Source organism: Temnothorax nylanderi, unplaced genomic scaffold (assembly GCF_030848795.1).
Source record: "Temnothorax nylanderi isolate EJ_2023f unplaced genomic scaffold, tnyl_v1.0 TNYL_tig0171_pilon, whole genome shotgun sequence".
NCBI classification, from domain to species: Eukaryota; Metazoa; Arthropoda; class Insecta; order Hymenoptera; family Formicidae; genus Temnothorax; species Temnothorax nylanderi.
This window is the reverse complement of record NW_027249233.1, coordinates 24,169-49,005: the sequence shown is the minus strand read 5'-3', so window position 1 is coordinate 49,005 and position 24,837 is coordinate 24,169. Positions and strand designations below refer to the sequence as shown.

General features: G+C 36.3%; 2 protein-coding genes across 6 annotated transcripts; one reads left to right on the top strand and one right to left on the bottom strand.

Annotated features, from left to right (window-relative positions):
- Positions 1-883: 883 nt before the first annotated feature.
- LOC139778051 (serine/threonine-protein kinase dyf-5) lies at positions 884-8,766 on the bottom strand. Of its 5 annotated transcripts, none has more exons than XM_071715802.1 (11): positions 8,559-8,765; positions 8,294-8,438; positions 5,503-5,796; positions 5,023-5,144; positions 4,730-4,942; positions 4,223-4,570; positions 3,542-3,709; positions 3,188-3,313; positions 2,826-3,101; positions 1,866-2,083; positions 884-1,594 (listed from the first exon to the last, which is right to left on the bottom strand). In XM_071715802.1, exons 3-11 carry the CDS (start codon positions 5,656-5,658, stop codon positions 1,482-1,484), a joined length of 1,740 nt encoding a protein of 579 aa, XP_071571903.1. In that variant the 5' UTR covers positions 5,659-5,796; positions 8,294-8,438; positions 8,559-8,765; the 3' UTR covers positions 884-1,481. The 5 variants fall into 5 exon arrangements, with proteins under 5 accessions (XP_071571903.1, XP_071571905.1, XP_071571904.1 ...); XM_071715804.1 differs by having other exon boundaries at positions 8,340-8,438; XM_071715803.1 differs by lacking the exon at positions 8,294-8,438 and having other exon boundaries at positions 8,559-8,635; positions 8,716-8,764.
- Positions 8,767-9,662: 896 nt separating this feature from the next.
- On the top strand, positions 9,663-24,503 carry Svil (Supervillin). Its single transcript, XM_071715796.1, has 24 exons — positions 9,663-10,008; positions 10,382-10,582; positions 10,844-10,993; positions 11,253-11,332; positions 11,838-11,964; positions 12,401-12,632; positions 12,765-14,030; positions 14,952-15,691; positions 15,785-17,203; positions 17,549-17,647; positions 17,967-18,135; positions 18,288-18,445; positions 18,556-18,797; positions 18,926-19,130; positions 19,229-19,380; positions 20,057-20,530; positions 20,667-20,817; positions 21,041-21,192; positions 21,515-21,787; positions 22,265-22,388; positions 22,552-22,746; positions 22,879-23,156; positions 23,443-23,598; positions 23,799-24,503. Exons 2-24 carry the CDS (start codon positions 10,384-10,386, stop codon positions 23,883-23,885), a joined length of 7,128 nt encoding a protein of 2,375 aa, XP_071571897.1. The 5' UTR covers positions 9,663-10,008; positions 10,382-10,383; the 3' UTR covers positions 23,886-24,503.
- The last annotated feature ends 334 nt before the right edge of the window (positions 24,504-24,837 follow it).

Below are 24,837 nucleotides of genomic sequence, written 5' to 3'. Positions count from 1 at the left end.
AATAACTTGTCTCTAAGATTAATTAATTATTCCGATTATGCTAGACAAATTGTAATGATTCAATGTATACGCGTTATTCCTAGTCAACATATCAACCCCTTTTCGAAATTTATATGTATGGATTATACAGAGAGAGAGAGAGAGAGAGAGAGAGAGAGAGAGAGAGAGAGGGGGAGAGAGAGAGAGAAGAGAGAGAGAGAGAGAGAGAGAGAGAGAGAGAGAGAGAGAGAGAGAGAGAGAGAGAGAGAGAGAAAATAATCACGTTTGATGTATCTCCTTTCGGCGAAAAACGCTTTGAAAACTACAATATTTTAAAACTAATACGTTTAAACATTTTATTCTTGTGCCATATAAAGTAAAAAGACTTAGCAAGGTATATATTCTTTTCTCTTTTACATATTGAATCCATTTTTGTCGATTTTTAAAAGAAAATTCAGATATTTAAAATTAAATGATATTCGTACTACAACACACGAAAGAACAAATTTTGTAGAAATTAAAGTAACAGAATGACCAGTTTGATTTATTATTTCATCTAAAAGATTTTTCTGAGAATATGCAAATAATTTAATATTAATTTTATAACAGAATTATTTTTCTTTTATTCTTTCGTAATTTCAAGAAAGTTTATGTTATTTGGTTGAGAAATTTATCAATATTCTTAATAATGCCGATAAAAAAATACGCGTCTTTTATTTCTCACTACTTAGATGCTACATATCCCCTCTCATCTATTTTACGTGGTGGTAACGTGTCGTGTCAATCTTTATCAAATTAATACAAGGATCACATTGACATCTTTGAGAAAATAAATTATAATATAACAGGTAAAGTATAACAAAAGTATGCTGCGCATAACGTACATATGAAACACACAAGGGAATGTGCATTATTTGTTGTATATTATATTTTTCATTCTAATGCCATATTTGTGTACATTTTATTAGATATGATACGGCGTGATACACTTTGGCATCGATTCTACACTGAACAAATATATCGATTGATATACTTTACGATACTGTTCTACAATCCATATGATTCTCGAAAATCACTTTACTATGATCAAATGTCACAAAAAGATCACGCCGCATATAATTAATATATACAAACAATATATGTGTGTACACATGCACACACGCATACACACATGTGTATATATATATATAATATAATGTATCTTACAAATCTATATACATCATCGCATTCCACATATCATTTCTCTCTCAGAAAATTAAACTTTTTCATACATGATCAACTAATGGATGACTTATATAGCAATCTATATATAACTGTTTCTGGAACTTTGATCATATGAAAATGCTGCAATTCAATAACACTGTGACAATTCCATTTTACATGTCTCTGTCACAATGGAACGACAACACAATCGTTTTATCACAGTTGAAATTCGCCTAAAAAGAAAGGCCATGATGATTAAATTATTGATTTAAAAAGGAGAACGAATCTCTTTACAACGGTCATTTGAGGTATTTTGCTGCCCAATCTGTTCGGCCGTGAGGCCCACTGCTGGCTTTCGTGTTGAAAACATTCCCAAACAAATTTGGTTGAAACATAGGCTTATTGGTAGTCTCTATCGAAAAGAGATATCATATTAACTGATACTATATCGTAACCTATTAATTTTCTCTATTTTGTGATGCGCAAATAAGAGCGTCATAGCATTTGCATTCTTATTTAAAAAATGTGTGTTTGAAATGTTATTCTTCTAAAATAAAAGGAAGCAACCTTTGGCATTGCAATATTTTATTGCAATAGATTAATAAAAAAAATTACATTATTTCTTAAGCAAGAATGCAGCAACAGCAATTTATATAAGTACTTATAGTACTTAAAGTACTCACTGATATTTTGGGTACCGTACACACTGGGGTAAGGTAATCTCAAGTTTTGTTCGGTGATATAACGGTTTCGCGCGAGATAATGTTGCCTTGTTTGATTCTCAATATTATTTCTAGGCCCCCAAAAGGATTCTGTAAAATCCTCATATTTGTTGGATGTTGCCTGACCGATGAATCCATTTAATAGCAGTTTAGATCGGTTGATATCGGAATCCTCATTTCTTGAAAATAAATAGAAAAAAGCATTAAACGATAAACGATAAAGAAGCCGCAGGACACATTGATAAATACACATAGATAGTTTATTGCATATTTTTAATTTACAATAGGGATTACACAAGGATTCAGTACAATTGTGAATTGTATATATTTGTCATTATTCATGCATTTTAGTTTTGAAAAATTGTTCCATTCAGTATACATTTACCGCCATCCAATGAATGCAATGAGCATCTTTCGAAATCAGCCGAAATTTTGATAATTAGAACAATAATAATTGTCAAGACATGTCGCAATACATGTATCATATATAGCGCGAATGATCGTATACTTTGATCTAATAAGTCTGCTATTATTATAAAACCTTTGATGAGATATTCGGCAAAGTGAGTGAATAAGGCTCGACATAGAAGATGTGTGGCAGCGATTCGAGAAATTTGACAAATTGACCCAATAAACTCAAAGATTTTTAAGAAGATATTTAATGGAAATGAGATTTTTAACAATACAGCAGCTAAATCTTGCATGATATTAGTCAAGACATAAATTGACTTGCAAACAATCATATCGTAAGATCGTTTTGTTTGAGAATAATTCTTTTCAAGTGACATAAATTTAAGCATACTTATTAAATACTCGGAAAATATATTTTGTCTGATTTGCAATCGTACCAAGAAATGGCCGATTACTAATATCGCGCATGCGATAAGAATTTTTTGGATTGGATTTCGGAATTTTATATACCTGGATGGCAAATTTGTGCTCTGGCCTGCGACGTACCGAGCCACACTGAGGTAGTGTTGTTTCGCCGAAACCTTACGTAAGTTCTTCATTTGGTTAGACTGGTTAGACTGATTCCACATTCTCGATGGTGATTCCTTCCACGTTGGTAGGGACCAATTCACATTACCATGCAAATTGTCAGACTGCTGATAGTTGGCATTCCAATTGGCACGATTTTCCTTGTACACACGATCTGGGATAAGCGTCGCGCTTGGATTCTCTGGGATAATTTTGCTTCTGATATGAATAATCAGACGATTAGATCAGAGAATGGCATATATATATATATATAACTTCTTGTATAGAAAAATCATGCAACGCACCCTAGAAGATCGGCAAAATCGTCCTCGTCCCACTTGGAGGTATTGCTATCGCGCTTGCGATTGTGATTTAACAACGGCAAGGCCGCCGGCTGCTGTTGCGATTCAACGAGCATCTTTTCTGGTGCTCTACAAATATTTAAAATTTTAACTCGTATATTTAATAATCCAAAATTTAATTGCAAAATTTATTGCAAAATTATATTTATCGCGATCTTCTTCGTAGTTTCAAAGTATAGCTTAAATAAATTGTGATACTATTAGTTACTATTACTCGTTACAACATAGTTTAGTAAAAAGTATACGACTTCTCGTGTATTTATTTATATACATATATCGTAGTGAAATGTATTTTACCTCGATTGAGCTAGGCTGTTAATGACGAGATCTTCCTGAGAGTAATTATACTGCTTAGGCACAGGAGGTGGAAGATTTATTTTGTTCATAACGAGGTCTCGTTGAGATACAACACCAATCTTTTTACTATTAATGATACGTGGATCGCCGACTTGAAAATATGGATACCTGGAATCATGCGTGACAACAGTGGAGAGCTAGTGGAGCTTCAAATTGTTCAGGATTCTTTTAGAAAATTTCTACAAAAATGTTTTTAAAGATATCTGACAGATGTCTCACAATCAGAAATATATCAATATCTGTTCTTTCGCCTTGCAGATATTTGTACAAATTAAGTATATTATTCTTTGTTCCCCTATTCCTTAAAGCAGATGTTATTGCTATAGCATTGCAAAATGCAAAGTTTCTAATTTTCCATTTTACTGCCGGCATAATTATAAGTGTATAAAATAAGTATCGACGCTTTAGATAATAGGACAGAAAAAGGAAATTTGAGAAAATTGCTGTTTAAAATTATTTTTCTCAATTACACAATCGCGATCAAAAAGCATTTACTCTATATGTTTTACTTATTTTATTGCGAAAAATTACCTTTTCTATTCGCTATTCGCTAGTTATACGACTTATTAAAAATCTTATTATTTATATAAATTTATACCTATATTACTTATTATTGTATACCTGAGCGATTGCTGCGCTGTTGGTCTCTTAATGGGATTCCACTGTAACATATCTTCCATGAGTACGACTGCCTCTTGACTGGCATTTGGTATCAATACAGTCAACGATGTACGCGTAAAATTCGGAAATTTGAAATTCATAGCTGTGGCCAATTGGTATCCCTCTGGCCAATCTTCTTTATCGGGTGTTCCGATTACAGAACATATTTTAAATATTTCGTCGATCTCACTTTTGCCAGGAAACAAAGGCCTAAATGTATATAATTCGGCCATTATACAGCCGACGGCCCAAATGTCAATCGGACTATTGTAAGTCGTGGAATGTAGTAACACTTCCGGTGCCCGATACCTGTACAGAGGTTTATCAGCAAATTCCATGAGATTAATGAAATAAATTTGCTTTGCAAGAATGTTAGATTATTACATTGTATCAAATTTTTTCTTTGATTGCCAAGCTAATGATTTTCAGCAAATTGTGACACACACTGGACTATTACGAAATTATTACCATCTTGTTGATACGTAGTCTGTATATGGAGGTCTCGATCGGATCTCTCTGGCTAGCCCGAAATCAGCAATCTTTACTAATTCGGGACCCATACATAACAAATTTTCTGGCTTCATGTCGCGATGAAAGAAACCATGTTTATGCATGAAAGCGAGACCTTGCAACACTTGATACACCATGTTCCTTATTACCGGCTCGGGAAAAAGTTTGTCTCTACGATTTAAAACATTTCGAATAAAACGATTTCGAGTAGGTAATATCTATAATAGAATTACAAGCTGTCATAGATGTACCTGTCCTTCATTAGTTGATAGAGATTTTCCTTCATGTATTCGAATACGAAATACAGCACATCGTTCTCTCGTATAACTTCTTTAAGTTTTACGACGTTTGCGTGACTAAGTTTTTTCAATGACTGCAATGAATTAGGAAAGAAAATGATTAAAATCATTTGTAGGTAATTATTGATTTAACTGGGAGAAGCGATAAATGACAAAGTCGGTTTTATATATAGATTAGAAAGGGATATGTATAATCTCACACAGACATATTTCCTATTATATTTTAGCATTTAGCACAATTATTATGCTTATCTAGTTATGATTTATTGTTAATGCCATTATGCTGCTCGTGCCTTTTTGTGATTTGCAAAAAATTTCGTTTCACATACAACTACATAATGAGTTTTCTTTTATCATCATCATCATCATCATCATCTAATTGATTGACTATTATAATCTCTATTGTTATTTATCTAATTATATTAAACATACCTTTACTTCTCGCAGATTCATAGCTTCTTCCCAAGAATAATATTTTCTCTTCATTCTCTTTATAGCCACCTTTTCACCCGTATCAATACGTTCCCCGAGAACGACGGAACCAAAGGTTCCGTCACCCAACTGGTTCAAAGTTATATATCGATTCATCTTCGCTGTTCAGATTTAACAATTTTTGTACCTTGTACTTGTTCTTATTACATGGCAGATATCGGCATTATAAAGAGGATACTTATGCGCCGTTGGAATCGGCAGCCTCGCATGTTTCTTTTACTTTTCTAGGATTCGCTGTAATCGTGCAAAATGATAACGCTATAAGTTGGTAGATTTTTATTCAAAAATTTTTTCCGTAAAACATGTAGGTTTAATATATATAGATATAATTAGAATAAGTTTAGAATGACTTAAAGAACGAAAGAAACTAGTCTCAAGAGGATAAAATTTTCTGTCGTTAAACTCAACCTAAGGGTGGACTACCCGGTATTGCTAATTATACCGAGATTATCGATTTATTTTTATTTGACACGATTGTCGGGGACAGCAGAGAAAGTGCAAATTTTACAAATAATAACATGTTCTTTCACTTCACTTATGAAATGTCTGCAAGGTATGCAGAACGCGACAAAGAATTATAGACAGGGCCTTCACAACGTAAACTTGGTTATAATTAACTCTCGTTATAATTAACTTTAAATTATAATTAAGAATACCTTTCTTATATAAATTTAAATTATAAATTTGCACAAATAAATATAAATGGGGGGAAAAATTCCACTCACATGTTTACGTAACTTTTTGCTAATTGTAAGACACTTATCGTTAGATCTGAATTCTGTACAAAGATCCGCGAGTACCCGGGCGCGGCGCGCGTGCACAATGTGCACATACATATGATACACCGATTGTGAGAAAAAAAAGTTGTTAACTCGACTAAATATTTTCAACTAATTATTTTTTTAATTAAAATATTTATGTATTTAAATTAAATACGACATATTCAATCTAACATGACGTAATTTGACTCAAATACTTAAATATTTCAATCTAAAAAAATAATAAAAAGTTGAAAATATTTAGTCACGTTAACAACTTTGTTTTCTCAGTGTAATAATGCAAAATAAGAGTGGTTTTTACTAAACTTACAGTCTTGTTACAACTTACAACGTATAAATACACGACTTTGCATCCGATTCCTGCAAGTATTGACTTTATAGCGGAATAAATAATTGATATAATAGCATATTATTATTCTACGATCTTTTGTAAGACTTGTGTTTCTGTATAAACTGTTGACAAAATGGCAATCTTGTAGAATTGTAGATAGAATTTAACAATTTCTATAGTATTTATGTTACTCGTTCCTGATTTGATATCACGTCAAACATCGCGGTAGCGATATATCTACAAATAGTGCAGGAATTTGCACTCATCTATTTTAAGGCCGAGAGGGGCGAGAGGAAGAGACGATCGGCGAATTATTATATTATAATATACAATACATCAGACTGATCAGACTGGTGCCTCTGTACGCGTACATCGAACTTGCCTACGTACATTGATCGCATCGCACGACAAACTCAAAACTCAAAACGCTTTACACTACTAACTCGCTAGCTCCGAGCTCCGAGCTCCAGCAATGGCACCAATCGAGCACTAAGGAACAAAAGACTCGTAGGAGTTGTAGTTGTAGGCGCAATCTAGGACACGAACCGTGTATATATATATATATATGTCACGCCCAGTCACGCCGAGATTGGCATTTTCTTAGGGTCGCATGCGAACGATGAACGATCTTCGTGCGCGGCGGGCCAGACATGCAAGAATATAGATTTTCTCAAATGGCATTTGATGGCATTACTCGCGACTCGCGACCCGGCCGATCGCCCGCGCCGACCGTGTGCAACCGATCGTGCAAAAGCACCGAAATCCGAATGTCCCGTAATTTTCTGCTCTAGCAACTCTAGTAAGTAGCAAGTAGCAAGTATCTGACAATCAGCGGAGAAGGACATGTAATCTCGATTATAAATTATAATCCAGATTCTAGATATATATAATAAGTACTCTATAAATCGCGCGAGTTGTCGATTTCAATATCGGCCGGATAGCCTGGCAAATTTGACAAGATTAAAGATTTTCTTGGCGACGGTCAAGAAGTCAAATAAAAAGCCAAGCCATCGAATCATCCCCTATCCCCTTCATTGATTCTAGATAGGCTATAACAGAACCATGATTTGAAGTTTAGTTACAAGGAGATGTGAAAAATTAGAAAAGTGCGATAAACGATAATTTACTCCAATGTTTCCCGAAAAAGTTTGTTGGAAATAGCTAAACTTGTAAAGCCGCGCGAGACACGCTCTACAGACATACATTCGTCTTATTCTTATATGTATACATTCGTATATCTATATGCAATAACACGTAATAATGGAATCCTGATAAAATCACCCTTATTCACCATGGCATATAATAAATAAATCGATAACATAAAGCAGTTCAAGTCCCTCATTTCAAGTATCTTAAGAAGATAGAAAAATGTTAGAGCTTTGGCTAATCTTGGAAAGATTTAACAACATTTGGCAATTCAATTATAATATTTGTACTAAAATGATTTAACTCATTTCGCACTATTTTACGTTTTCCAAAGATAGTTTTCGAGAGAGAGAGAGAGAGAGAGAGAGAGAGAGAGAGAACATAAACAATGTTGAAAGTATAATTGTGACAAGTTTCATATTCTTGAATCGCGATTTTTTATAGTTATTCCTTTTTTAAAATCGAGAAGATTTACCTCGATGGTACTTGAACGGCGCAAAACGTGAATTATTCCGATTTACCTCAATGCGAACGAAACGTTAGTTGTTTGCCAATTACGATGAAAGAGTCGGACCGTCGTCGCAAGTCGCAAGTCGCAAGTCGCAAGTCGCAAGGCGATACTAGAAAATTGACGAATCGACAATTCTTTCCGCAAGTAATCCTCATTGGTCTCATCGCCCTACCATTAATGGTAATAAAGCTACACACTGACACAGACTAAAGACACAGGCTATACTTACAGAACGAAAAGCGGAGACAGGCTTCTTTGCGTAGCTGGCCTCTTCCACGTACTTGACTATCTTCTTGCGTAGCGTAGCTATCATTCGCAACAAACTATTAATTGAGCGGCCATGCCATATGCCATATTGCCATATTGCCAAATGCCAAATGCCATACCTCGCGGTCGCCATGGATACGAATATGGAAAGTCAAACTGCCGCCGGGCGCCGCCGCGCTCGCCGCGCTCGCCGCGCTCGCCGCGCTGAATGCCAATGCCAAGTGTGCGCGCGGCGCGCTGCCGCGAGCGTCACTAGAAACGTCACACGTGGTCACTCGTCTGATTGGGCGCGTTCAGCAGACCAAGCCGCTCAGTAGCAGTCGAACGTGATTGGCTCTTACTTTTAGAACCAACCAATCAACGTAGAGTGTTGATAAGACGAACTCAACAGTTGTGTCTGCTGAACGCGGCCATTGGTGATTAATGGCTATTGGCTTCTGCACACAGGACGCGGAAACGCTTGCCGCGCGGCAAGAAGCGACGCGGTAGCCAATAAACGTGTTGTTTTTCCGTAAGAACCAAAAGTTGATTGGCTACCGCGTCGCTTCTTGCCGCGCGGCAAGCGTTTCCGCGTCCTGTGTGTAGAAGCCATTATACTGATACCTCGACAACGATGCCAATTACTTTTAAAAATTACTTTCAAATAGACAAATAGATTCGACTGATATAGAGATTCGAGTTTTTAGATGGATTTCGAATAATTTGGATAATTGGATGATAAGTGAAAGAAAAACGACCACATTGCAGTTTGCACGCAATAACACGCAATTCGTATGGAGTATGGGATTTTAATATTTAATAGCGACGACGAGGACAAGCGTGTATAGCGTATACGATTCGTGTTTTCCTTTGGGGCTTTGGACCGAGAGCAAATCAGGGTTGAATATTCCAAGCCTCGAAGCCGACCGACCGCGACGATTCGACGTTCGACGGACTCGGCCTCGGCAGTCGGCTGAGTCGGCACTCTCGACACACACACCACACACACACACACGCACACACTGACGGCACTGACACTGACACAATCAGTTCACTAGAATGACACCACCCGTTTCGTGGCGACTGGCGATATGTTTTCTTTTATTTTAATCTTTAGTCGTCAATTTTCATTCTCGATGTAAATGATGTAGCCGTAAGTCGTTTCGCTACATATTCGGCATTCGCGCGAGTTTACTCGTTTACTGTATGTACAGATTATTACCTCGCGATTTGTATCATTTTATACATAGTACTTATATTAAGTAGCTGTGATAAAACTTAGTCGTAAGGAATACGCAACGCATCGTTTGCTCCCTGTGCTCCAAGCTCCAAGTTCTCGATTGCCCGACAGTTCCTTTCGAGATCGAGAGCTCCCAAAAGTGAAATTATGGCCGCGCCGAAGGACAATTCACATTTGTATTAATTCGCATCAAGTAAGTATACAAAATTGCTAGCTGTGCTGTAATACTTGAACACTCTATCAGCTATCTAAAAATTCTATCTAGCGTGACTCTAGCATGACAAATGACAAATGACAAGCAATATGCAGAGCACGATGCCTTTCGTGCTCTTTTCAAAATTACATATGTTTAACTCTAACTGTGTCTACTTAATTGTGACTCTATGTCTATTTTTAAATAAATCATTGATAAATCGCGAAATAATTCCCGTACTTTTCTACACAGTTGTTTCCTACAACTTGGATCTTGATCTTGATGGTTAAAAAGATGTGTAGCTATATCACGTATTATGTATAGCTATTCACACAGTTTACAGATACAAGTTAATAAAAATATGCATTTTCAGTAATGGTAGCTGCCGGAGCCACAGTTTTGATGGCAGCTAGCGAGGAGAATGCGTCAAATGAGACAGGAAGTACAGAACCAAGTACAACACGCTCGCAAAACCAAAGTACTTGTTCACGTTATAGCGACGTCCAGCGTTGCGGCCAAAGGAACGTTGAATCGTCAATTAAAGGAGATGTAGCTACTTGCTCTTTGAATATTAGTAAGTATTCAAAAATTTCTCTACTCCAGGCATATGTCCAGTACTTGATTATTAACAATAAGTACTAAGGATAAACATGTAACATCTTGTCAATCATTTACCTATACATTTCTGAGTGGCATCTTGACAAATCGAAAAACGATAGTAATACAATAATATTATGGAACTTGTAAATCTCTTTGATAAATACCATTTGTTTTAAATAACTTATTTATACACTTGATCTCTCAACACAAAATGTATATGTCACTTTTATTATAGTAGAAAAGAAGCAACGTAGCCTTACAGCGGAAAAGAATGGTAAAATAATATCAAAGGAAAGCTCTAAAAATTTTGCAACCTGTAAAACTGCTCAGATTCGTGAGACCAGAACTTCTAGATTACGAGCTGCTTCTATAGTATTACCCAATGGTGCGTAAAAACGTTCTATATAATGTTTTTCATACTTCACGTATATAACATTTTATTGCCACATATATATGAATAAAAATATAGTTTTCTTTTATATCTGGAAACATTTTACAGTAGAAATTTAAGTCCTAAGAATTTAAGTCCTTTTGATATATTTTTGTTGAATCACTAATATATTGTTTGTCCGTGTATACTGTATATACACTGGATTTTAATTCGCGCACAAGTATATAATTAAATCGTCTCCTTATACAAGCAGATGTAACATTGTCGTCTAAAAAATTACTTGGATCAGAAACTCCCAACTCTCAGCGGCACAATTCATCATCATCTAAGCAAGTAAGTATAATTGTAACTATTTGTCCCGTTTCATTTTTCTATTTTCCCTCCCGTTTTTAAGAAAATATTATTTCTATCCACGTATAAAATTGAAACGCATAATTTTTTTATTAGGTATAGACAAATTAACGTATATTTCTACACATTATAAATTGTTTAGGAAATTACTAAATTTCGTTTAATAACTTATCAATGAATTGCATTATAATTGCATTATTTCTATTTACATTGACAATTTTTGGTCGTTATAATAATTTTTTACTTGGAGGACATACCTTGCAAGACGCTATATTGATTCGTTAGATATTGAAAAGATTCTAGAAAAATCAATTATCTTAGAATAAAAAAAATTGGACGACTTGATCGTTAAAAATTTCCATTAGATTATGTATTATGTATTTGTGCATGTCTGTGATATTTAACACACATTATCTTATCTTTTTTATTAATTCCAAGAAAACTTTAATACGCATAATGTAAAAGCACAACATGTATCTGTACACAGAAAAATTCCACGTCCCTCGATGTCACCATGAATTCTGCCAAGGAAAGAGATAAGAGTTACAAACGTAAATCTTATTTAAATAGATCACGTCATGTGGAAACAGCGCCTGTTGATCATTCAAGTGAAGGTAAGAAATTTTTTCATGAATTTTTAATGTGAGATAAGTTTATTGATATCAAATTGCAACAACAGGAGAGAGATCAAGCAGAGAAATCAAGTTGAACTATTCAAGAGAATTTAAAATGTGATGGTAATATTTTGGCGTTTTTTTTTGTGTGCCTTCGAAATTAGCTGTTAAAGTATATACTCTTGAAATTGGGGCATATTTTTACAGCTAGTAATGTAAGAATTATTATATGACAACTTATATTAACAACTTATATAACCATCGACTTTCATTGGTTTTTTTTGTATTGGTTTTACTACCGTAAAGAGGATTTTTACATTTAATGTACAACTCGCAATTGCGCTTTTGATATCGAATGAATTTTAACTGAAATGTTCATAATTTGCGTCAGACACTTTCCTCGATAACCTTTTCAATAACCTGATGAAACTTTTAGTCGAATCTAGTGAGAGACATTCCAGAAGGCAGTATATCAAACGAAGTCACGTATCCGAAACAGTATCGAGTCCAGCTGATTCCAGTCGTCAAATGGCCAGTCTGCGCAGAAACCATATCGATTCGAAAGCTGGAACTCAGTACAGCATCACGAAAAATCTATCTAAAGCATGTACATCACCTTCTGTCATGCCTGCCGCGAATGCAAAGCGCTCAATTGTTCAACAACCTAGGTACATACATACAGTAATACATATGTATATATTGGTATATACCACCTAATTTATTGGTATTTTATCAGCAAAAGTAATGATAGGAATTATAGGAAAATATAAATAGTGTTAGAAATGATTTTTGCTCTTCAGTGGTGGTACAGGCGATTCGGAGGTTTCACGCAGAGTAGACGAGTTAACGGCGTTGACGCGTGCCACCATGGAACGTGTGGAAAGACTCACGTCTGCAACCGCGAGCTGTGCTAATCACTCAATTGAAAACGTGCATATTGTCGCCGATAAAGTGTCAATGTCGCCAAAAAAGTGTATCACATCTAAGCACACGCCAGTTTCAATTCTCAAACATAAAACTGTCGACGGCGAAGGAGGCGATCGCCAAGCGTCGTCTGGTGGTTCTCATGCGCCATCACCAGTTACGTTTTCGCCATCCGTCATGGAGCCTGTTTCCCACAAGAGACACGGTATTTTGAAAAAACGGAGCAGTTTAGATGAAAACGAGATATTACGTCGTCGTAGCTGTTCTCCCGATGTTTCCTTCGCTGACAACATTTACTCGGAATTTCGGCCAATCTTGAAAAATCAAAGGCGATCCTCGCTGGATGAGATTGTCAAGAGAGATCAGAGTCCTGATCAACAACCTGCCTCCATATTGAAACGTAAATCGTCCAGGGAAGATGACAGAGAGATTCATCGATTGTCATTGGGATCTCCGGAACCGCAAAGCATTTTGAAACGAAAACTCGCAAACAGCGTGCGCGCCAATAACGTCAATCATCATGTAACCATTGCATCGGACGTTGCGAATACGACGGTGAGTGGAAATACGATCGCGAACACGAACGCGAGTTTCGTGTCCGAATGTCTCGAGGGATCTGAAGTCAGGCCGATATTAAAGAAAAAATACGGCAAAGAAGAACTAGTCGGGGGCGACACTTTGTCTCTCGAGCCTCGGCCTATACTGAAGAAGAAATCGAGTACCGAGTCAGACGAACACGAGCATGATAGACCGAAGAAAACGATCCTAAAGTCCTCGCGGAAGAATTCGTACGAGGAGGGCAGTTATGAGACGGAGTCGACTTCTCCGAGGAAATTGTCCGTATTGAAGAATCGAGTGAGCGAGATCGAAAACGTACGACCTATATTGAAACAGTCCAGCGGTAGCCGTTACTACGACGATACGTGTGATTTAACGGCGGACTCGTTTTTGCGAAAGAGAGCGCAGTCTGTAGGTCATGCGCGATCCACTAACACCGATGACTCTGTCGAGTCGATTCGCGTGTTAGCCAAACGAAGATCTCTAGAATCCAGTTCACCGATCGATGTATTGTATACTCCGACAACCACACGTCGCTGTTTTACGGCTGATCGGTCCAATGATATTTCCTCCGCAGCAAATAGGTACGTTTCAATCGATGTGCATCGGCATGAAAGAACAATAGTTTAGTTCTTATAACATTAAATATGTACCGTTAGATATATTAATGGCATCAGACGTATCCATATATATCAACAATGCTTTACGACACACGACTCACTCATTCTTTCCTCATTCTGTTCTCTTTGTGAATATATAAATTGTACGAAAATATTATCTCCCGCATCAATTTTTAAAAGAAAAGCCCAAAGGTTGCAATACAAAAATTTGAATCATGGTGTAAGAGCGCATAATTAATTCAGAAATTTTATCTGTTTCTGCAAAAACATTATTTATATTAATGGATGAGAAAGCTTTTTGGCTGCTTTCCAATGTTCAATAGGAAAATATCTGTTTTAGCTAAACAAAAAGAGTCCATATATACTTTTTTCTTTATAGTATAATTATATAATTGATTTTTTTCCCCTAAGTTTTCGTTATATGAACGGGCTCTAGAGAGATAGATAAATGTCATTTACTTAAACCTGTTAAAAATATATATTCTAGCTACATTGTCTGCTCTACGCTACGTTCGATTATTCGCTTGCACAAACAAGATTCCTGTTTACAAATTTCTTTACACCGAGAAAGGAATTCAGTCGTTATACTTACGACTTTCCTATATAGAAAAAAAAAAATCTGCAGTGCAATATTAACCTTTTGCAATTGCTGCAGTGATACACGAGTTTAGTGGGGCTTTGATCCCGTGCCAAGTTTAATTATAGACCATCTAGCGATTCTCAAAGCTACCAGAAATTGGGGATAGTCGTGTGCAACGTATTTATGAATAAACGACTCACGGTACTGTCTTGATCCATTAAAAAAAGAAACAAAATAAATAAAACAGGTTTATCTAGCATATAAGTTATTAATATTAGTATATTGAATGTGTATATTTCTTACAGCTCCGGTGTAATTAAAGAAAGTAAGCTATCTTGCGAGGGATCCAGTAAAATTAAGCAAGTTAATACGAACGGTATGGAAGAGAAGAATAAGATAGATTCGTATATACATTTTATGAAGATCGGCGACGGCGATGCGGACAGTTGCGATGCGATACAAGTTCTCACTCGGACGATTGACAAGAAAGAAGCGGTAGATAGGGAGAGACGGCAGGATGCACAGGGTGTTTACGAAGATTACGCCGCTATTTGTCGTAGTAACAGCGTATCGAAAATAACACAACATTTTAAGATTCTGCAAGAGAAAGCGAACGCCGCGACCGGGGAAAACGGTTCTCAGCGCGCACCGCCTCTGCAGAGATTATCGCGCGGAATTCAACGTTATCGCGAACGCAAGGTACAGGGTGGTGACAGATTCAATACCCAACCGGTAACTTTTGAAGAAGTGCGCGAGGCGGTTCTACAGAATCAGCGCAATGCCGTAACGTTGAGCAACGCGGGAGCGACCGATAACGAGCCTGAGCCGTCCAAGCTAAGCTTGGCTGAACGCGTGCGACTTTTCAATCAAAAGATCGCGACCACGGAAACCGCCTCAAAAGACGCCGCATATCACGAAAAGCTTATTCAAAGAAGACGACAATCTACCCGTTACAAAACGCAACCTGTAACATCCGAGGAGGTTCAAGTGGCGTCCCGGATATCACCGTTGAACTCAAATCGCCAGGTTCAAACCTTAGTTGAGAGTACGTATTGGAAATTATTTGTAATATTTGTATTTGTATTGGTTTATCAAAAACATGTGCAACAATGAACAAGTAACAAATTCGTTGTTTCAGAACGCTTAAAAGAATGCCAAAGATCGCTTCATTCGCCACCGCTCGCAACAGCGTCTCAGCATGACGTACCAAAAAGTATTCTAAAATCATCCACCGGTTATACGCAAAATCTCTCGCGTGCCAAAAGCCCGGAACTCCAAGGTATGAAGTTGATAAAATCTGTGCTTAAGAAAGAATCCGAAGAATCGGAGCAACCGATGATATTGCCCAGTTCTGAGGTGTATCCACGTTCTATTCTAAAGAGTAATTCTTACTCGAGGCCCATTCAGACAACAAGTGTTGTTGACGCAGCGATATCGAGAAGCGAACGAGGCTTATGTGGCGTTGAGAACCAAAATTCAAATAACGAAACTGCTAAATTCCACGAGAAATTAGATTGTTTCAATTTAGTGACTAATCATAATATGATGCGAGATAGTTTGCGAGATCCTTGCGATGAGATGCGAGCAATCGTTTCTAAGCAAGACGATAATGTGGATGTGGAAAACGGAGCCGCAGTGCCTTCTCATAAAGCTGCATTATTTTGGAACGAAGACATCTTACCGGCTGATGTGGATAACTGCAAAATTGATACAGTATCGAATGGTGTATTGGAAAGACGCAGCAACGAGAGGCATGATGACAATTTGTTAGCGGGCAAATCCAATCGGGTATTCGATATCGACGACGACAATAACGACGATGACAATAAGAATGACGAAAACGATACCAATGATGACGAGGACAACGAAAGGGATGTCGGTAAGGAGGAAGAAAGATTGGCGGTGAAGATGAAGGAGTACGATGACGACGATGACGACGACGACGGCGACGACAACGACGACAATGACGACAACGACAACGACAACGACAACGACAACGACGATCACAAAACACACAATACTATTTTCGATGAAAAATTGACTAGTGTCGCACGATGTTCCATTAATTCGTTAGCCAAGAGTATCAGTCAACACTCTCTAGGCGATGAGAGATGGAAACAACGCGGTTTGCCACTACCTGGACTGTGTCGCAGCGCGACCCAGGTAATAGCGTCGATAGAGACCAGTGTGACACCGAGTGTGAGTATCGCCGATCGGTTGGCCGCGCTACATCATAGCGGTAGCACGAACTGGAAACGACGTGTGGCCGGTGCCAGAGTTGATGAATCTTGCGACGATTCACTATTCAGTTTAGAAGAGAGCACGGCCAAGTCGGGCGTGCTGGCCGACTGCATCGAGAAGCTGGAATCTGCTGTGGAAAGCTGGAAGAGCAGAATCGTAACACCCGACGCGGTCAACTTCACTGTTGCTGGCAAAATGAAAGTAGCTCCATCGAAAGATGCCAGTTCGCCGTTCCTCACGGAAGCCACGGCGAGCATTTCAAACCAGAAGAAGCGAGTCCCGCGTCCGCAACGGTTTAAAGTGAGGAAAGATAAAGGTGAGGTCGCCTTTCACATCCGAACGAAATAGAACTTTAAATAACGTTTAAAAAACGTTTTTCAAAGCTCTAACTACTATTTTCTAAGACCTACCAAAGATATGGGTCATACTTTAGACGTCTAGTGACTGTCTCAAATGTTTAAAATGTCTATAGGACATATGTAGGATATCTTAAAGGTGTTATATCTTAGAAGACATCTGTATGATATTCTTCAGACTTTATGTTACTCGGGCAGTCTAAGCATTTTTGAATTTGAAATTTGGTTAATGAGAAATGTCAAAATATTCACTTTCTATTTTGTATTATGACGAGAACAATTGTTAAAAGCCAGCATCTTTTCAGGGTGTAACAGTGGCGCAATATCGACCCCTACCAGTCCATGCAAAGATTCATCTTCCGCCACGCGCACAAGTTTTTCTGAACCTGTTAGCGATGATAGCGGTCAGTAGCGATTTTCGTTAAAATCGCGTATTTCGTGCTTTTCGTCTTGCCCCAGATGTCCCAGAAAGAGCTGCTGTTAGAAGAATATATGTATAGAAAATTTTTGCAATTTGTAATTTCTTCCTTTAGCTTCAATGAAATTACATTTGTCACTATGTTGTATATATTGTATAACATCTGGGACAGCTCGCGTGGTGAGATCGCGATAGCCTAATCAAACAGCTGAATAAACGCACAAGCGCACGTTTTCCTCTTTATTGAAATGCGGAAACGCGCAAAAGATTTTTATTTAGTGAAATTAGTTTATTATAATTTGTAGGTGAAGAATGTAAAACGGAGCATGTCTTGTCGCCGAGTGTTTCAGTACCTAAAACGGACGATGAAACGTTCACCTCTTTCTTTAGCGGTGTGTCGCTGGAAAAGTGCGAGACTGAGTGTCTTGACTTAGATGAAAGTGACTTCGATATAATCACAACGCAATCCGAATTGTAAATTTTAGCTTTTACTCTATTTTGCTATACTCAAGTGCAAAGATGAAAGAGAAAAAAGAAATGAGAGAAAGCAGGAAGAAGAGTATTACTAAAAATATTGGTATGTGTACGCAAATATAACTCTATAATCTAAATCATTTTCTTGACAGATTGGTACAAAAGCGGAATATACGAACGCAACGTCGACGAGCCACCTCGAGAAACCCTCTTAAGGTTCTCGCGGCACGCACCGATTTGAGATCGGAATACACCGAAATTCGCACGAATGTAGCCACGAGTACGACAAAGAACTTAAATATAAAAAAACGTGAGTATATTCAAATTCCTCTGCCACATCCTAAATCAATCATGACGTTGATTTTATTCGGATTTCGAATTATATATAATTAAGATTTAAATCTTTGATCGATATTCCAGTAGCCAAAAACTCGTCTTTCGCCGTCGAGGCTCTCGCCGGATTGGCTTCTACTGAAGATTTTAGTACGGTGACTCTGAGAAATGTGTCGGAAACAAGCGTGTCCACGAATAAATTGCAACCATATAAAGACATAATGTTGATATTGGTTAAAGGAAGACGGCACGTTCAAGCTAGATTGGTCGAACCTGTCGCCGAGAGTATCAATAATGGTGATAGTTATATATTGGTGACAAAATCAGAGGTAATGATAATAATAAGAGTAGAATAGAACATATAATACATTAGCCGATGTAAAACATTTACATTCATTCTTTACTGTTCTATTTTCTTCACTAATCGCAAACAAAACTGACTCCCGACGAATTACAGGTTTTTAACTACATAGGGAAATATAGCAACATTATCGAGAAAACTCGTGCCGTTGAGATCGCATTGAGTATTCAACAACAAAAGGATCTGGGCTGTCAAGCGTTCGAAGTAATCACTATAAATGACGATAAACTGACTTGCTCGAGGAATCAAGTTGAAAAATTTTGGAGTTATCTTGGTGTGGACGACAACGAAAAGTTATACAGTACGTTTCCTTTTATATTTTCGCAGTGTGCGACGATATTTTTGTATATCGCTACGTGTGTACTACATCAATAGTGTATTATAATAATATCATTGCAGTTGTCGAGGCTGGCCATCCTGACGAAGACGAATTGTACGAATCTGCCATTATTGATACAAATATGGTGTTCGAATTGAAAGATGAACAATTAGTGTCGCACGAGAAATTCTGGGGTACGCTCCCAAAGATAGAAATGCTCGATAAGAACAAGGTAATTGTAATTTTTTTTGACCGTAAAATCGGCGTATACACTATAACTATACGAATAATATATAATTTGATATATCGTATGTGATAAGAAAAATATTCCCGCACAATTAGATTCATGAAGAAATTGCGATTTATTCTTCTGGTCTTATTTTTCTGGCATTTGTCTATTTTAATTTTAAGTTTCATTTTTACACGTATAATTTACAGTTTTCAAAATGTCTCGATTTTGCGCATGTCTAAACAATAAATTTTTTAATAAATCCACCTCTCTCTCTCTCTGTTTCTAAAGTCAAAGTTTTTTTGGATATTAGATTGGTTTCAATTTTGATAACGTATATTGAGAGAAATAGAAAAAACTATAGTAGAAACAAATCGTTCATCTAAAAAATGAAGGCTTTTTCGTGGGATTGTAACTCGCGCACGTATATAATAAACGTAATTCATGCAAGGATTTATGATAAAAACAATTTTTGGAAGATTCAATTGAATATGCTCAAAATTGGAAACTGTTTCAGAAACTGCTCGCCGTGACTTAATTTGACTTGAGTTTTTTTTTTTTTTTTTTTTTTTTTTTTTTTAACAATCGCGTTTTGTAGTCGGATTAGGTTTATGTATTTTGTAAGAACTATATAAGGAATTATATTATATTGTATGCATTTTTGGTACCTTGTAAAAAGATTCTGGTGTTCGATTTTGGCACTGAGATGTACATCTGGAGCGGTAAAGAAATTTCGGCGGACAAGAAAAAACTCGCCACGCGACTGGCTACGGAAATGTGGAACAATGGATACGATTATAGGGATTGTACCGCTTGTCCGATTAACGCGGTCCGTATGATTGGTAATCGAAACAGTGATTCGCGCACGAATCCGCCCGCAAAATTTGCCAAAAGCAGACCAGAATGGTGTTTACTGGCCAAGCTGACGCAACACGTCGAAACGATATTATTCCGGGAGAAATTCCTCGACTGGCCTAACGTCACCGGTGCGGCAAAGACGCGAGGTCGAAATGATAATGCGCGACAAATCGACGGTACCATAGCTGTGCAGTTGGATGAGAACGACGATATGTGGCTACCAAACTCCACTTCAGTCGATTTTATTCTAGAGGGCTGTCACTTGGGCAGAGGCACTGGTTGCTATGACAATGAAGTAATTTGTCCTTTTATTAGCACGACAAAAAATATTTCTTTCAAATATAATTGAACTCTTTATATTTATAATCGATAATGCCCGCGATTTACAGGTGAACCTAACTGATTGATAATTTCATTCAATTTGATTTTAGTTGAAGAAGGAATATGTCGTTGCTACAACAAGTGTTATAGTGTGGCATATCGATGAATTTTCGCATACGCTTTTGGACGAATCATCTATTGGTCAATTTTATTCTGGCGATAGTTATATCGTTCAGTGGACATATTCCGTGACAATTACTGGTGAGCTGTTTATTGAGCTGTTCACATTTCACGGAACTGAGCTCATCCTATAAACTGTCTTAAATTCTCATTTTTGAAAAATAAGTAATACTTTCTTTTTTATAGATATTTATAACATTATTTTTGTATAATGTGTAATCTTTATTTTTTAAAGAATATGAGTTTAAAATGTAACCGATGATTTTAATCATGTAACCGCTTTTACATTTGTTTATGTCCCTAGGTAGAGAACTCAGTGGTTTGCCGTCAAAGCACTCGGCAAAAGGCCGCGATAGATCTGTATATTTTATTTGGCAAGGTCGAAATGCATCCTTGAATGAAAGAGGTGCCGCGGCATTATTGACAGTCGAATTAGATAGCGATCGAGGTCCTCAGGTGAGTTTGCTATTACAATTATTTTATTTACTCGAATTTATCTTAATATATATTTAATTGTTATCTGCGAATGCAATATATGTCGCATAATATATGTGTAGGTATATATTGGCTGTATTATTACATAATATTACTTATGAATAGTAATTTTACTCCAATTAGACTTTGCAATTTTATTTTCTAAAAATTAATGTTTTTCAATTAGAAAAGAATTCCCATTCTTTTCTCTAGAAATTTCTTTTTTACTAAAAGTAAAATATCGCACAAAATATTAAGAAATGTATTTTATAATTGTATAATATTGTTCTACGTATGCTTGCAGATTCATGTCGTTCAAGGACACGAACCAGCTGCATTCTTAAATTTATTCTCTGGAAGGATGGTGGTACACAGTGGCAAGAAATCTGAGAAAAAATGTGAGAAACGATGCAGATTGTACATTTGTCGAGGAACTTTAGAAACTGAGACATTCTTGATTGAGATCCCTTGTAGTACTCGACAATTAAGAAGTAGAGGTTCTTTCATATTGCTAGACACCGAAAATGCAAAACTATATGTCTGGCATGGGAACAATTCGTTGCGCCATATTAGAGAAGTATATTTCCTATAAATTTCTATAACAATAGTAATAATAAATATATTTACGTATAATTTAATTAATATACATGTGTACATGGATAAAGAGTTTAACATTGCGATAGGTTTCATATTTTACGAACTATATGTATCTATATATTAAGCTCGTGTGTAACATATAAAAAACAAAAGTAGTAGAATGTAAGCAATCGATTAATCACAGCAATCTCGAGAAATGTTTATGGCTATATAGTAAAATTATTTCAAAATCTTATAAAATTACGATGAGAGACTCCATTTTACTATTTATAATAGAATGGAATAATGATGATTTTCATGCCATTTTTTTCTCATTTCCCATTGTTTTCTCGTACTCATGTTGATCGTTTCCTTTCTTCCTCTTTTTTTTTATTTACCTCTATTTTTTCTACATTTCTTCATCTCTATCTCGTTTGTCTCTCTAATTCTCGCGTTTTCTTCCATCCCTTTATTATAGAATGCAATAAAAGCTGCAAATAAATTGAAAGAAAATCGACCCGAAGAAGCTGGATTATCGAATGAGAGTAGAATACAAATATGTGAAGTTCAAGAGGGTTCGGAACCTGAGGGATTTAGTAATGGTGAGTAAAAAGCTTAGTGAAAAGTCAACATTTAAACCGAATACAGGATTATGTATGCACATACTTATAATTCTTAAATTTATTCTCCTATCGTAAAATGATGTATATACATACATATGTATATTGTCACAAAAAAATTGAAAATGTATTTTGTATTTTTCAGCATTAGGTGGCATAAATAAAAAATTGTATTGGTCGTTAGAAACAGCTGAAATACAAGATCATACTCCAAAGCTTTATCATTTATCCAGTATTTCTAAAAAATTCCGTGCAACGGAAATACTTTGTCCATTTCGTGCGGACTTAACAACACCGTTCTCTTTCTCACAAGATGATTTGTATCAAGCGAACCAACCAGGTAACGATATTTTTAGAAGCGCACTTTTATTTAGTCGGTATTTGAATCGGTTTCTCATGAGAAAACTTTTTATGAAGAGTTTTAGCAGAATTATTTATTATAAGCTCTTTTATCATGTCTTGCAACTTTCAGCCTTATTTTTATTGGATGATAAGAATGTGATTTGGATCTGGCAAGGATGGTGGCCTGATAGTGGAACGGAAGATCAGTCCGGAAGCAAAACTGTCCGATGGCAGGCAGAGAGGAGAGCGGCGATGACAATAGCGATACGATATTGGCGAAAGACTCGAAGCGCACAAACAACGAATCTTCCAATATATTTAATATGGGCTGGTTTAGAACCGTTGCAATTTATAAATCTTTTCCCGGAATGGACGTATCGGGATGACGTCGCTGAATTAAACATAGAGGTACACATTCAAAAGGACATATTATTTTGTTTGCTGTTCAGATCTTTTTATGCTTTCTGTGTGTGTGTGTGTGTGTGTGTGTGTGTGTGTGTGTGTGTGCGTGTGTATCTAACTTTGTGAAACAATAACTGCTCTATCTTCACTTTTAGATATCTAGCTATACTTTCAGAGTGTATTAGATGAATAAAAGAAATAGAGTATATCTCTTAATCGTGCGATTTATCGTATTTCAATAAAATCTAAATGTGTATACAACGTAATGTACATTTATTAAACATATTATCAGGATGGCCGGAATCCAGGAGAAATATTAACTGTGGAAAATGAATTGGCTCGTCTAACGCAAAGTGCATATCCTCCTGCTCAGCTGTTACAGAGACCTTTGCCCGATGGAGTCGATCCAACGCGCCTCGAGTTGTATTTATCTCAACAACACTTTCAAGTTAGTATTATAGACTTATGATTAGTAGCAGTTGAATACTCTCGTGATTTACGTATATAGTTTTTAACACGTGTATTTGAAACATATGTGAAAGTATTTTAATGATATGATATAAAAAGAAATGTTAATAAAATTTCGTCATAATTAAGATTCTCTCAGCAGAGAAGATGTACATATAAGATACATTCTGTGATTTATAGGAACTGCTGGGAATGAGCAAGGAAGAATTTCATCAGCTTCCAGTCTGGAAGCAAGTGAATCTCAAGAAAGATGTAGGATTGTTCTGATGGATCGTTTTGGCTGCGATTAGCAGTAGCTGCTCTTGTAAAATGTTGGAGTCTTTGTTAATTGTTTCACAATATTTATCAACTTGAGAATCAGAAAAAAATCTCAACCTCTAAACATATTTTTCTCGGAACTTTTCGTGTATAGAGAATGAAACATTTCGAGAAACATTTTGAGTATCGGCGAATATATTATCAACGATATATCTAATAATTAATGGAAGATTAAAAAGAATCAATGCGATCCGAAATATATTGTCAATGCTATTTGAATTATAACGCATATGTATAATGATATATAGCTCGCGTTCGTTTATTCATTGGGAGCTATTGGGAAAATAAAATCTATAATACACGTTACGTGTATTATATATTTTATTTTCCCAATAGCTCCCAATGGGAATAAATGAACGCAAGCAAAATAAGCGTATGTGAACACAGATTATATATTTTTAATACGTGCTACATGCGAAATCTGCTTGCAAACATTTTCTTTAATATATTTGTATGATGTTTATATATTGCGAGTGAATGGTCGCTGTTTTCGCCTTATTCGTGTAATATCTGTATGTATAAGACGGTTTCTATAATTTACAATATATTCTGCATTTTTAAATAGTATTTCGCACAAAATATACATTTTTATTTTTTCCTTATCCTTACACAGGGGATGGCATTTAGAACAAAACAAATATTTCCGTTACCTTTGAATATACGAAGAAGCAGCAATTAATATTATTCAATTTCAAAAGGGAAACAAAAGTGTAAAAAAAGTTAATAGTTTCCCAGTTTTGAAGGTTACACGTAACGTTTTTTCTTTATATATATATATATATATATATATATATGTACCAAAAAGGTATATTCGAAGACACATCGGGGATCGATAATATGCCGCCTATCCATATATATTGGGAATATTTTGACTGTTATTTATACATGAAGAAATATTTAT

Coding starts and splice junctions, on each gene's coding strand:
- LOC139778051 (XM_071715802.1), bottom strand. CDS start 5,658: ATGAATCGATATATAACTTTGAACCAGTTGGGTGACGGAACCTTTGGT. Junction 4,943..5,022: donor TATCAACTAATGAAGGACAG/GTACATCTATGA, acceptor TTTAAATCGTAG/AGACAAACTTTTTCCCGAGC. Junction 4,571..4,729: donor GACTACGTATCAACAAGATG/GTAATAATTTCG, acceptor ACCTCTGTACAG/GTATCGGGCACCGGAAGTGT.
- Svil (XM_071715796.1), top strand. CDS start 10,384: ATGGTAGCTGCCGGAGCCACAGTTTTGATGGCAGCTAGCGAGGAGAAT. Junction 12,633..12,764: donor TCAATTGTTCAACAACCTAG/GTACATACATAC, acceptor TTTGCTCTTCAG/TGGTGGTACAGGCGATTCGG. Junction 21,193..21,514: donor ATAGCGATCGAGGTCCTCAG/GTGAGTTTGCTA, acceptor GTATGCTTGCAG/ATTCATGTCGTTCAAGGACA.